Below are 15,103 nucleotides of genomic sequence, written 5' to 3'. Positions count from 1 at the left end.
ACAGCTCGTGGAATCTACAGAAGCAATAAACTGGCTCTTCTCACTGTCACTCCATCTGCCTGCCACTGGCTCCGCGAGTCACACTCTGACTCGCTCTACTACTGAAACACAAAAAAAAAACACAACTTTCCCAGAGTTTTAAACAAGTTTATGTCTCAAAGCTGTAATTGTATAAGGACAAACTGATGTAGCTGCTGTAAATGGTGCTGCATGTTGATAAGAGGCAACTGACTGATGTGTGACACCAACTTAGATGAACCACTAGGAAAACCTAGATCAAACCATGATTTACTAAGTGGTTTGTGTCTAATTTCAGACTCTCTGTGCATCATGAGACGGGCAAGGGCCTGAAGGGCCTGGGAGCACAGTTTGTCATCTCAGCTGCAGCCTGCCTGCTCCCGGTGAGGTACGGCTCTTTTCTTCATGCATATTCATTTAAAGAAAAATCACGCAGGAGACGACTGGAGATCATCAGGCGAGGCTGCATACTCGGCTAATATAAATGCAGGGATCAGCATTGCATGAAACTTTTTCCACCTCTAAAAAGCAGGTGCAGGTTTATTGAAAAACAGGCTGTAAAAGGGAAAATAAATGTTAAATAGGGTGTTTTTTTTTATGGAACTCTCAATAATTAGGAATGTGTGAGCAGGGGATTAGAATTAAATTACTTTAACTGAAACAATATGAGCTTCTAAGACTGAAAAGAAAACAGTTATTACGTTTGAACCCTAATCAGCTTGTTCAAGTCCATGTTCCCCTTGGAAGTCCTCATAAAACTATTAATACTCATTTTACTGAATGTTACCTTAAATTAATTTTCTAATAGCAATATTTTCAATTTAAACAGTTTTTACTTACCATCTCCACTTTTAATGCTTTTTTTTTTAAATGCATATATTCCTCAACAATATAAAGCATTAATATGAAGCAGTATATAACACATTTATAATCAATTCACAAATGTTCATGATGCTGATGTTAATGTTCAATCTATGGCGACATTAGTTCCATCGATACCATCTACACCCTCATTATTTCTGCTTGACCAGTCGCTTCTTCTCAGTTACCTCTCCTTTCATTTGATGAGAAGATTGTGTAAAGACTTCAGGTTCTTTTATTTTCCAAGATCTCTATAAATCCAAGCTATTTTTGCGAATTATATGTGATCAAATAATAAAAAAGGACGCTGCATTCATCATTGTGCCATTAAAGCGTGCATATAGCAAAATGTTGATGTTTTTTTAATCCCAACTTCCTCATCTGAGAGAAACAGAAATGCAGCTTTAAAGCTCTCCCTTAAAGAAATATTATCATGAATTATTGGAATTCAAAAGGGGGATGAACGGCGGAATGTGCTTCAGGCATTTCTTACGAGATAAGTCTTGTGGTTTTATGCATTAAAGATCCTATATTATTTGGTAGATCACGAGTCCATGATTTATTATACATTACTCCTGCCATCGTATCATCAAATAAACATGATAGCATGTTCCTATCAGAGACTACTCAGATATTGAATATGTCAACTGTAGCCCTGCAGGGGAAATCAGAAAATGAAGTAGTCAAAAAGGAAACGACGAATGACAGATTAGTCAGGAAGGGAAAAGGTGCCGTAAAAAGATTATATATTTACACCAATCCAGGCTGAAATTCATGATTATTTTATAATCAATAAATATATGATTGTTTTAAAGAAAGTATATAAATAGCCTATAAGATGTCAGATTATGGTGAAAATGCTCGTCACAGAGATCCATGTAAATATTAGATTTCTTGTTTTATTCGGCTAATGACAATAAAAATACACTATTCAAAATTATAATTTGAGATGATTTTGAATTCAGTGCGAGTGTTTTTGTCTCATTGTATAATTCAGCGATTGTTAGAAAAGCCTCCTGTCGACAGGTCTCTTATTTCTATTTAAATGGCGTTTGTGAAGAAACTGACTTATATGTCAAAGTTACAATGATCAAAAACATTCTTCTACTAGATGCTGACTACCTCAGGGTGAAACCCCTTTTCTCCAAGTCAGACACGTGGAGCCAGAACCTGGAGTCAAAGGCAACAGTGACAATTGCCCCGCTGTCAAACTCTGTCACACCGTCAATAAATCCATCAACGTCTCAATGGACACTCAATCCACCTGACTAGGCCTGGAACAATGTCAAGACTTGTGTGCCAGAGAGCATTAAAGAATAGACGCTGGGACAGAAAAGAGGGCTGAGAGGTTTCAGGAAGGATGGCCTTGAAATGGAGTGATAGATGCAGCGCTGCGAGGAGGAGGAGGAGGAGCCAGAGCACTACTTACTGATGAAAGGTTAAGGGATCACCGAGCGCTCATGCAGACAGTGAGAGACAGGTCATTACCTGGAAAAGGGCAAGTTTATTAACAGAGAAAGGTTTCAGCGCACACATCTGCTGCAGCTGACAGAAGCAAAGAGCTCGCTCCGTCTGCTGCCCCCTGCAAAGGTGAGTGGGATGCTGGAGCTGGGACTGCTTGGCTGCATGTTTGGGTTTGAGTGCAAACATGTCCAACTATGAGAGTGCTCCCGAGGAAAAAATAACAGCTTTGTATGTTTCCTCTTTCATAGACATGCCAGGTTATTGTGGACCTCTGCACACGCACAGCTTTCTCTATTTGCAGAGTCAGAGAGTTCACGTCAGGCTCCGACACGCCTATTGTTTTAACAGGTAGCTAAAAAAGCTGCATGTGGGATTATGTTAACAATCAAACACAGGGAGTAAATTTAAGAAATGGCCGGGAAGACCAATTTATCAGTGCACGGCCGACTGACTGTCAAAGCCGAGGGATTTTCAAAAGTGGGGTTATAGCGAGAGAGACAAGAACGGGGCTATAGATCGGGTCTATCCTGTCATGGATTAAAATGATGGGTGTGGGGGTGCATGCAGTAACTTTTAGGATAAGATTTGTCAAATGTCAATAAAAATGCAATAGGAACAACTAAAGCAGAAATTAGATTAGAAATCAGAAAAAGATTAATCAAATCACTAAATATAAAGTTGAATATAAAGACAGTTTATTAAGCATACCCAGCCACAACTGATAGTCAATTATAAACACACGTTCAGGATTTTTGAACTTTGTTAGAGAAGCTCTGATGGTTAATGCAATATGTGCATACACACATACATATATTTTTATGCCTGAGTCATGCCAGTTCATTTGGCCCATCCCTTTTAGGGATTACAAAATCATGAAGAGGGAGCTGAGCCAGAGGGCAAACCTTTCAATTTACCCATTGGTCCACGTTCTGGCCCTCAGCCATGATCATGAGCTTTGGGGTAGTGACGGAAAGTAGAAAATAACGCAAATACAAGCAGCCGAAATGAGTTTTCTCTGTCGGGTGGGTGAGGAGTTCAAACATCTGGAGAGAGCTGGAAGTAGAGCCACTGCAGCTTCAGGTCAAAAGGGGACAGTTGAGGTGGTTTGGGGGTATAGTCATATAGTCCCTGGGAGCCTCCCATTAGAGATTTACCATGCACCCCAACTGGGAGGAGACCCAGAGGTGGACCTGGAGGGACAACAATCCCCCTCCCAATAAGTGGAAGACAACGGATGGATTTTTAAAAAGAAAAGAAAACAATATTGTGAATTTTGTTTTAAATAGTCTACATTTGGAAAGCCTCGTCAATATGGGCTTCGATTTTGAGCACAGTAATCACAACTTCACTCTTAAAAGTGAATATGTGAATTGTAGAAAAATACAGCAGTTTTGGCAGGTCATAGGGCAGGAAATTAATAAGATTCTGTCTATTAACAGTAATAATAATCCTTTATACCTGCTACTTGGTATATCTGACATGTCCATCACTGACAAATTTAAAAGAAGACTTTATCAGACACTTGCTTTTTGTGCTAGAAAGTGTATTCTTTTGAATTGGATCACAGATAAAGCTCCATCTAAGGCTCAGTGGCAAAGGGTTGTATTTGAATATGTTGTGTTGGACCATTTGACATGTAAACTTCACAGCAATGATGATGCCTTTCGTAAAACATGGGAACCCTTTCTGTCATATGTTGGTCAGAATGTTTCCACCATTCTCACAAGAGGGTTTGTATCATAGATCAGAATGCTCTGCCTTACCATTTAATTGATTGCTTTTATTCATGTATACTTCTATTTTACTCTGTTTTTAATTTGTTCTTACTTGTATAGGACGTGACCCCTGAATCTTCTGCCTGTATTGATTTGAATATGTGTGAACATGCGATATGCGATAACGTTGTTTAACATGCGAGAAATAAACAGTCCCGGGGTCAAAAAAAAAAAAAAAAAAAAGTGAATATGTGTATATTACATAAATAAACAGTCTGTAAAAGCAAATGTGCCCCCATGTGTGAGTCCAGTCTGTAGACAGCACTGAATCGGATCTGCTTGAACTTTACACTGGCAGCCCCGCACTCTGGACTAATGTCATGTTCTCTATAAATGGACACCCGGTTCAGACAGTGGAGAAAAGGCCATGTTTGACTTCTTACCGGCGAGTCATTTTATATTTGGGTCCTAGAGAAAACTGTTATTCTGTCATTATTGGTGGCACAGAAATACTTTTTTAGAAAAAGGACCATTAAGGAAAAACAAAACAAGTCCCCATTCATGGATGTTTAGTGGGGCCTGCCATCTGTGGCTTAGTTGGATGTGTAGTTAACATCGGCACTGAGCAATCCTCAATTCAAACTACACTTTCTAAGATTTTGTGATTATAACTGCATTGTCATTTCAGATTTTCTCTTATTTTTCCAGCACCCTGTGCACTCTGAAAAGTCACTGTGCCTCGGAGGGAGGAAAGGAGGAATTTAATGCCCGACATTTCGCTTTTCTTTTGCTAATGTCTTGGAGCTCAAAGAAACACACACAAGGAAACCGTCAACTGTGCTAAGCTTTTGATTGTCTGTAGTTTAGTTGTGAGAAGACCTTGGGAAACACAACGACTCCCCGGGCATTTCACAATCCCCCAAGCGAGACACTTCCATGGATTCAAGGTCCCCGAAGACTCAAGGCCGCACTGCTTTTTGTTTCTTTTATTTTATCTCAGTGTCTCATAAAAAATTCTGTTAGTGAGTGTGAATCTGTAGTTTCCAGTCTGAAAAGCCGTTGTGCAACATCCTGGAGGCTACAATCGAATGACATAAATAAACGGTAAATGGAGAAGAACATGAAATCATCAGATCTTGATTTCTCTCTAATGCTGACATCGACATCGTGGAAGATTTCTCTGTCTATAGTTCCAGATAATGAATATTAAACTGATGATAGAAAAAAGAGGAACGCTGTCAGCGCCCCGAAAGCTAAAGCATCTTAATCGCCACCTAGTGGCTGGCTGCAGTATTTGTCAGAAACCTTGCCTACTCCATGTAAGTGAATGGGACGTGGGCCAAACAAAATAAACCCAGAATAAATTTTTCTCAAAGATGTTTTCAGTCATTTTCTGTCAGGTAATTCATTTATCACGCTGATGTTTATTCATTTTCCCAGTAAGTTTGGTTTTATTTCACGTTTTGATGCTAAAACATTTTTTTGCGATTTGTAAGCGGGACCTCAATATCACGTTTCCACTCTCCCAATTGCTACTGTGCAAACTCTGAATGATGTCCTCAGTGCAAGACGGCAGCCTTTGAATTTTGGATATTTTGGCTTTCTCGCTTGATAGTTGAAGGAAGGGGAGATGCTGTGTTCTACCTTTACCAGTCTGTGGTTTTACAAAACATCAAGGAAAGATGTCACTTCAATAGAATGAACCCCGGCTGGAAGGTTCAAACCACAAAGAACTTTCACCGAGCCCTTTGTTTTGTATGTATTCATATCTCAGTCATGTCAGTCATTGCTAAACCCAACAATAAACTCAAGTCAACTAGTTTTGTATCATATAATTACATTCATGTTCTCTTGTCTTTATCTAAACGGATGTGCAGCAGAAATCCAAACAACCGACTGCCAATAGCAGTTAGACAACCTGAGGAACTAAGCTGCTCTTATAAAAAGCCTAGATGCAGAGCAGATGATATCACAACAACACAATTAAGACTCAAATGAGAAAATTAGGCAGAACAACGAAGCTTTTGACTATTTATAAACTCCGCAAACGGCAGCTAAAATTAAATTCTGCTGCGTGTGCCTCAGTCCCCGATTTCAAAAGCACAGTCTCTGAAACTCAACAGGAGTTCAAAGGCTGACAAAGGAACAGATGGACACAAAGGGGGAACAGAGACAGACAGGGGTGATAAGGTATGTTATGTTCTCTGAGTTGAGAGGATGAGCTCTGATATAAAAAAAACGTCACAACAAAAAGGCAAAGCCAGCAGGCTGCGGTAAACAGCACACTCACCACATGAACATCGGGAAAAAATGATTCAATCCTCTTGGCACGCCAACTGCATATTTTCACCCGAGGCAGGAATGGCCGGAAGACTTTTGACAAGTTCATCAGTGATGGACTATTTATTTTAAAGGAAGGACGCCAACATTATAACAAAAGCCTAAAGATACATGTAAGCAGGCATGAGGGCAGAAACTGAAGCGCTATTAAAGAGGATTGGTTCAGTTGTTTTCAGTCTACTTTAAACCAAACCTGTAAATGACAATTTACTATATAATTTCACCCAAAATAAAAATAAATTAATCTTTATACCCATCAGAGATAGAACAAAACATAAAAAGTCCATAAATGCTTTGTTCAAATGTTCTTTACTGAATTTAAAACCTTACTTATTGCAACTCAGGAGAACAGTTTTTTGTTTGTGATAATTTGTCTGAGGATAAGACTTGAAACATCACTTTCTTTTCTTAAATCATCTCTCGAATCATACATTTACCAAATAGCTTTTACTCTCTTGTTTTTATCTATTACGTTTGATTGTCTTTTTCTTTTGTCACTACATTGAACTGTTTTGAGTTAAAAAAACTCAATGCAATTTTCAATTTTTTTTATCCTCTTTGATTTTAGATGTTGCATTACTTGGTTTTAAAATGATATCCAGTACGGATGTTTTCACAGTTAAACTCTCAACCAGAGTCGACTCCACTCCACTGTGTAGATGTTGTGTTGTTTGTTGCCACACGGCATCAGTGTCAGGGAAGCCTCCCACTCTGTCCTGTTAGTCCTGAGGCTACGATCCCACTGCAGGGGCTTAGTAACTCAACTCCAGAGTTTTTTCTTACTCCAATCTGATGTCTCCGTTTTCACCTTTGTCCCGTATTTTATCACTTCCTAAAATAACACCAACGACAAAAGGATTCACATCAAAAGAGATGAGGTCCGGACATTCTGTCAGGGAGGAAACGGAAATTGTTTCCCAGTGTATTTTTTCACCTCTTTGAGGCAGATAGGAATGAATGTTGTTTATGGGGCTTTTGATAAGGACCAAACACACAGTAAAAAATATGATTTCTTGTATTTGTTGTTAGCCACACTTTACAAAACACATGTGCATGGATGAGTGTGAGCGTTAAGTCATTTGTCAGCTGGATGGGTGTGAAGAAAGCCACAAATACATATCTTAAATTGTTTACTGTTTTGGATGCATGGTTGGTTAGATGTTAAAAAACAAAAAATCACCTACATGACCTATGATTTTATTACGTTGTCACAACAGGGGGAAAAAACCTGTGTGAGCCTCGCAGGTAGCAGCGTGTAACAGTCGTCAAAGTAGGTCAAAGCACAGATGTGCTCATGGATTGTATTTTACATGAATGCTTGCACACACTGTTTTTAAGTATAGGATTCTTTGTGCTCTGTGTTGTGTGTGTGTGTGTCTTCAGACATTCATTGTGTTGTGAATATGTTCTAGAAACCTGCAAAGCAGCTGTTAATGAGGTGTCGGTAGCAATAGAAAACAAAGTACTTCACAGCTGGACTGTTTCATAAACCTTCAGATACTAGTTACATGGACATAAACAAAATATGAATCAAAGTGGCATTATGAACAATGCAATGTAGTGTCAGTTTATTTTATAACTCTCAACAAAAAGTGTAATTTCTGTTCCATTCACGATGGTAAATGTGAATTATTCCTATCATGTAAATAGAGGCTGTGTATTCATGTCAGATCCTCTACTTTCAAATGACTTCATCCAACCTCTGTTCCAGTTCAGCTAATGTAACTTAATTCAAAAGTTAGTTCTGCAATTTAAAAGCCTCTAGCACAAGCACTCTAGATCTCTATGCATCTGTGTGTGCACTTAGCTGAACATAGACTGCACTCGGGAGTATTGACATTGTGGAAAACATGGTTGGCTCTGTTTCTACATCATGTCAGGTTAAACCTCACTTTATTTTTAAAGTGAGGACCCCGCCCAGACCCCTGGTCAGTGAAGCATATCAAATTATTGCTTCTCTATCGTTTGATATACAGATTTTTACCCCTAATGCAGCTGTTGTGACTGTTTGTTAAAAGGGTAAATAAAGCCTTTTAATCATGATCAAAATCAATCTAATGTGCAGAGATAGAAATAGAAGAGCTCACCTCTCGTAGATTTGGCTTGTCTCAGTCGCCAAATTGTCTTGTGGATCTCAAAGTTGTAATTTGCAGGCAGGGCTTTGATCGCCTCCTGTAGCTCGGAGTCTTTAAGGATTTCATCCGGAATTTGATTGGCTACCCGCCGTGGCCCTCGGACTGAAGGGAAGGTTAGACAATTGAGCTGTTAGCAAAGCATGTTACACAGGTTCAAATCCCTATCTAATGAATCTAACTGTACTGACTGAATGTGTAAGTTAACTGTGAAGTTGTACATCAGATTGTACACGTCTGCACCAAGCTACAGGGTTGTGGGGGGCTACTACAGGTCAGGAAGGTTGCTTTCCTTCTTACAGACTCTGCAAACGCATCCCTCACTTCTGCAGTGATAGACCACACATAATGAGGTAGGAGAGATGGGGAATTGGACAAATGTGTCCTTGCAGCATCTTCTCAAATTAATTTAGAAAGAGCTGCTGGCTTGTTTTGAAAAGGGAGAAACACTTGAGGAGGGTTTGCTATCATTTTGATGCAAAGAGTTTTAGCATAGCCTCGCTTGCACTCAGGTGCAGGCAGGATTTGAAAGACAAGCGCAAATCTGTAAATCTGGGCCAGCGTCCAACATTTTTTATTTATTGCATGTCTTTCATTTGCCAACTGAAGCTGGCCAAACTTTGCATTTTGCGTACAACCCTACTGGGAACTATAGATTGTAGGTGCTTTTTGATGTTGAAAATGCAACACCTAATGTTGCACCATTTTATTTTCATGACTTTTGAATAAATAACTGAGACAATCAAAATTATATTGTTCCAGGGAACCATTTAACTAGTGTTTGTATTGGGGCTTTCAGACATGCACCAAGCATGAAAGATGTGGAATTAAAGATAGCCACATTTACCAGATTTATTTATACCAATAAATTTGAAAAACACATGTTGATAGTCTACAAATAATCGTATGTAGATGAAAACAAGATGAACTACAGCCAGGTTCAGCACTCATTAGGGTCCCCTGGAAACATTTACGGTGTAATTTTCGCTATTTGCAGCATCTCTCTGTAGTTTTCCTAAAGTGCATTGTTGTTTTTTGCCTCAGCAGCAAAACACAGTACACACACCATTAGTGAAATATAAATCCAATTTAGGAGAAACCACATCTATTCAATGTCACTGAATTATGTAATATATAATTAGATCTGTTGTATAAAACTGTAAATGAAATCCCTGGAATTGTGTAGATAGGGAATGTGACTGTCTATGTGATAATATGTGACGAGTGTGGATTAAATAAAAGATATGAATCCTCTGTTGTACTGAATCAAATGACAAAGGAAAATACCATCTTTCATAGAACCTGAACACAATACATCTGTCTTTCTGCTACACACATTTCACAACAAACTCATTGAGTCTGATGAGTCCCCCTTGACTAGATAGATAGATAGAAAGATAGATAGATAGATAGATAGATGGGGGGAGAGAGAGAGAGAGAGAGAGAGAGAGAGAGAGAGAGAGAGAGAGAGAGAGAGAGATGGGTAGGTAGGAAGATCGACAGATAGATAGATAGATAGATAGATAGGTGGACAGACAGACAGACAGACAGATATATAAACAAATAGATAGATAGATAGATAGATAGATAGATGGGTTGGTGGCTAGACAGACAGGGAGATAGATAGATAAACAGATAGATGGAGAGAGAGAGAGAGAGAGAGAGAGAGAGAGAGAGAGAGATGGGTAGGTAGGAAGATCAACAGATAGATAGATAGATAGATAGGTGGAAAGACAGACAGACAGATACAGATATATAAACAAATAGAGATAGATAGATAGATAGTTTATTGATACCGAGGAAAACACTGAACACTTCCTGGATGTTAGCTGTGATGCTAAAGAAACACGTGTTTTATCCTGTAAGCTCATTTGTAAGGAAACCGCTGGGTAACCAGTAAATATCATGGAGGTAACAAGCTGCTGTTACACATGTTGTGTTTGTTTCACGACCAAACTGCTGTGGAACTGGAGACAACAGTGTGTCCGTGTAGCTGCGACTCACGGACGAGGAAGTCGTGTGTCTACACAAGGTGCGAGCAGTCAACTATCTACTATTATATTCCTCTACTGAACAAAACACACTAGTATATTTACCTGTGGGCTTTTTAGCAGGAACGAGCTGGACTTCACTCGAGGGAGCTGCCATGTTTGTTTCATCCCAAACAAGAAGACATGTGAGGAGGGAAAGGGGAAAGCAATCGAAGGAAGAGAACAGAGGAGAGGAGTCGAGCACCGATGTCATCGCTGTCCGCAGTGGCGATGTATAGCTGAAATCAAATAAAAAAATAAGGCAGTTTAAATGTGGTGTACTCATTGTGTAAATAAAATAAAGTTTAAAAAATAAACAAGAGATAGATAAATAGATAGATTGATAGATAGATAGCTAGATAGATATATAGATAGATAGATAGATAGATAGATAGATAGATAGATAGATAGATAGATAGATAGAAAGATGGATAGATAGATAAATTGATAGATTGAGAGATTGAGAGATAGATACCAACATAACAAAATGAAATAAAACAATTATAATAAAACGAATTGAAACCAAAATTTGAGCAAAACATGAATCAAACAAGATAAATCGTCCGTACAATAATATAAATTATAAAACTTGACATAGTGTTCACATGTATACAAAGAGTGCTCTTAGGAAAGAACCTAAAAACAAGAGGTGGAACAAATCTTACAAATGTTGTTGAGACCTAATTCTGTAAACACAGACACATTGTGGAGATTTGTCTCCCTTATGGGGACAAACCCCTTCAATTTCATATTTTAATGTCAAGGTGATTACAAGGTTGAGGGTTAGGGTTAAGGCATTTAGTGTGGGGTAGGGTATAAGATAGAAATACAAGATGTGTGTGTGTGTGTGTGTGTGTGTGTGTGTGTGTGTGTGTGTGTGTGTGTGTGTGTGTGTATCTGATGATTAGTGTAATAAATAACTTAAATCATATGGTGTGTGGGGGGGAGAGTATTTATTATGTGGATATAAATAAATATATGTTTACATCATATGAATATGAAAACCTGTGGTGTGTGTGTGTGTGTGTGTGTGTGTGTGTGTGTGTGTGTGTGCGTGCGTGTGTGTGTGTGTGTGTGTGAGAGAGAGAGAGAGAGAGGCTAAATGGGTTAAGGCATTTAGTGTGGGGTAGGGTAGAAGATAGAAATACAAGATGTGTGTGTGTGTGTGTGTGTGTGTATCTGATGATTAATGTAATAAATAACTTAAATTTCATTTTAAACCCCATATCCTATGTTAGTCAGTGAGTGTTTGTAACATGTAATTAAGACATGTGGTGTGTGAGAGGATTGAATCATATGAATACAACCTGTTGTTAGTGTGTGTGTGTGTGGGGGGGGGGGACTTTTTATATCATATGAAGACATGTGTGTGTGGGTGGGGGGGTGCAATCATATGGATATGAAGACCTGTGAAGTGTCAATATCATATGGTGTGTGGGGGGGAGAGTATTTATTATGTGGATATAAATAAATATATGTTTACATCATATGAATATGAAAACCTGTGGTGTTTGTGTGTGTGTGTGTGTGTGCGTGTGTGTGTGTGTGTGTGTGTGTGTGAGAGAGAGAGAGAGAGAGAGGCTGCCGCAGACAGACACACAGACAGACAGAGGCACAGTGAGCGGGATGTGGAGCAGGATGCTGCCCGGTGGAGGAGCTGAGGCAGTACAACACACTTTCTCCCTCCTTGAGCGCATCACCGAGCTGTGATCCAGAGGTGCGGAGAGAAGCCGAGAGATCCAGACAAGATCCCAGAAATCCAACAAATTACCAGAGGGAGAGGGGAGCTGGAAAGAAAAAGAGGAGAGAAGGAGAGAAGGAGAGAAGGAGAGAAGGAGAGGAGGAAACCGAAGACATCAAAGTCCACATTAAGGAGGATTTGAGGAATCTGCGTTTATAATCCGACATCAGAGGCGGAATGTGAATCCAAATAACTTGTGTTAATTAGAGATTTGAACGAATATGATGCGATTCGAGCGGCTCTGAGGCACCGAGAGGAGAATGTGAGGTTGGACACTTGGATTTAAATATCTGACTGTGGTTGGGTTGTTTTTTTTGGAGAGTGCTCGTGTTCACCGTCGACTTCCCCCCCACCAGGACTGATTTGCAAAAAAAAAAAAAGGAGTTGGCTATCAAGAGGTTGCACAGGACCGTTATGCGTTTCAGGAGTTGCCTGCACCCCGGACTGAAGGGATGGTTTTTGCGCGTCTGCTCCGCGATGACTGCCGCGTAATTTCCCCCTGGTCCGACCGAGCTCCGCCAGACTTTGTGGAGCAGGAGATTACTGTTGGCTCCTCAAACCCATCTGCAGTGCTACTCTATTAAAAAAACAAAACATAAATACGTTGGGTGGCACGAAAAATCCAGAGGAGGGACAAAGTGACAATTTCTTTCACACGATCGAGACCCCGGAGCTGAACTTCAAAAAACTGAAGAGCGAACGAGTTTGGAATCTGGAATATAAGAATAGATGATTCCCCGAGGACAGAAGAGGAAATACACCTAGGCCTGCAAGATGTTCAGAAGGGGTGAGTCTAAACTTTAAATCCACTCATCTTCTCTACTGGGCTTGTTTTGTTGATTTACGCAGCCTGTAAGGTGAAACCCGCTCCTGCGCCATCATCGCTTCTTTTTTACGCGTAAAAGCGGCTCTGAATATGACTCAGGCTATTTATAATGCACCACGCTGCCTCGGGGGTTGTTATTACGGACGATACGCCGTTTGAAGTGCATCTTGAAGTTGCACAGCAGCGCAAGGCTTTTTGGGGAAATGGAAACACGGGGACCAACCACCATGGATACAGCTGATGCCGCACTGCAGTTTATGAGTTGTGCCCGGGTCACAAGGCTATCTCTCCGTGCGTTGCACTCTGCTGAGCCATTATTATTTGCTGCGTGTCACTACATCGCGATGGGTCGGATCAAGCAGCCGTTCACAAGGTTATGCTCCACTGAGGACACACTGAATACGAAGTACCTTTTCATATAAAAGGTTATAACTCCCCAAACTTTTTAATATCAAGATTCCCCTGATAGATTAGAGACCATACACTCGTTTTTAAAGATCCCTGGTCCAAATGAACAGCCTCTAGGCTTTAATTGGCCATATAAAGCCATGTAAGTGTGTACCCTGGGTGTCTGACAACAGTAGGGAGAGTAAAAGCTCTAATGAGAATAGATTACAGTAATACATTCTCCCATTGTGCCAGCATGGAGGGACTGGTGAAATTAGGCTGTTTCTCATTTAGCTGGGGCCTGTGGAGCCCCCTGAGGGACCCCTGGAGGTCCTACACCCTCCTCTGGAACACTTTGTCATGAGTTTTAACAAGCCTGCTCTTCTGTTAATTTATATCTGCTGTGTATTTTGTGATAGTCTAACTTTAACACACACACACACACAGAGAGAGAGAGAGATAAAGACAATCGTCCTTTTGGGGGTCACCTTACAACGCTCCCTCTCTGCATCATACTTGTATTTGTTTAGTGGGTCTTGTAAAAGAGCATCTGTTCCTGCCTCAGGGACACACACATCAGATCGATCATTGCCATTCCAACACTTGCGAGGAAGGGCGCCATTATGATGAGTGTTTATAGCTGGAGCTTCGGGAGAGGTCTATTGTCTAAACTTGAATCCTCACAGCTTCTCATCAGCGATTAGGCTGTGCGAGAAAAAAGAACAGCTCATTCTCATGATGTGTTACATCTGGATCTTTTCAGAGAACTAGCATGAGTCACAGTGTGTATTTCAGAAGATGCTTCTGGGGGGGTTAATGTATCACACAAATGCAAGTCTGTGGTTTGTGTTGAACTAATGCACATAGAGGCCCATGTTTGTTTGCCACTTATGTTTCGAGTCAATCATGGAGCTGATTTCAAAATGATTGGCTTCTCAGGATCTGTACTCTAAAGAGGCTCTATCCCTGCTCTGTCCAGGGTTTTTATTGGCTATGTGGATCAGCTGTCTTACCACTGCTCGCTGCCGGACAGAAAACCACTTAATTCAAGACAAACAACCTCAAAGTACAGATTTCACCAGGCTGCCAAAAAGGGCTCAGCATGCCAGCACGTCTGAGTCTATAACAGTGAGGCAGAGATGCGTCAGCGTTGGCAGGAACAGCGCACAAGTTCTCTGCAGATTTGGAATTTTAGCACCTAAAATAACACATCGGAGGGAGCCTGGCTCATGCATCAGACGCAGCGCTCACTGTGACAAATCTGCCATTCACAAACATGGACAGTGCCTCAGCTGACAGGCATTGGCAGCAGCTCTCGGGGTTGACTTCACATCACGGCTATAACTGAGCCTAATTACCGTGTTAATGGAACGGACACGTAGATTTTCCCGATGGCCTTTTCCGTTGACACCTTGTCTGACAGGCGGCTGATTTCTCTATCTGTGGGCCACAGGTTTGTACAGGTTCACCGTCGCCCCGTCATATCCATACAATCCACAAATATGTCCAAATATGTACAACATCCGCTGTGGTGTGTGTTCAACTGCAGGTGAGACGACACAGCCCTCGTATCTTTGTGTGAACAGTCA

At 40.5% G+C, this 15,103-nt stretch overlaps 1 protein-coding gene across 1 annotated transcript in view; it reads right to left on the bottom strand.

Annotated features, from left to right (window-relative positions):
• dph1 (diphthamide biosynthesis 1) overlaps positions 1-10,754 on the bottom strand; it is a 49,866-nt gene extending 39,112 nt beyond the window's left edge. The window contains exons 1-2 of the mRNA XM_053423571.1: positions 10,627-10,754; positions 8,486-8,635 (exon numbers count right to left, since the gene is read on the bottom strand). Coding sequence (XP_053279546.1) covers positions 8,486-8,635; positions 10,627-10,678 — 202 coding nt within the window. The 5' untranslated portion in view covers positions 10,679-10,754. The remainder of the gene's footprint in view (positions 1-8,485; positions 8,636-10,626) is intronic.
• Between the last annotated feature and the right edge of the window lie 4,349 nt (positions 10,755-15,103).

This window comes from Pleuronectes platessa, chromosome 5, assembly GCF_947347685.1.
Source record: "Pleuronectes platessa chromosome 5, fPlePla1.1, whole genome shotgun sequence".
Lineage (NCBI taxonomy): Eukaryota > Metazoa > Chordata > Actinopteri > Pleuronectiformes > Pleuronectidae > Pleuronectes > Pleuronectes platessa.
The sequence above is the reverse complement of the archived record's forward strand: the minus strand, read 5'-3'. Positions and strand labels throughout refer to the sequence as shown.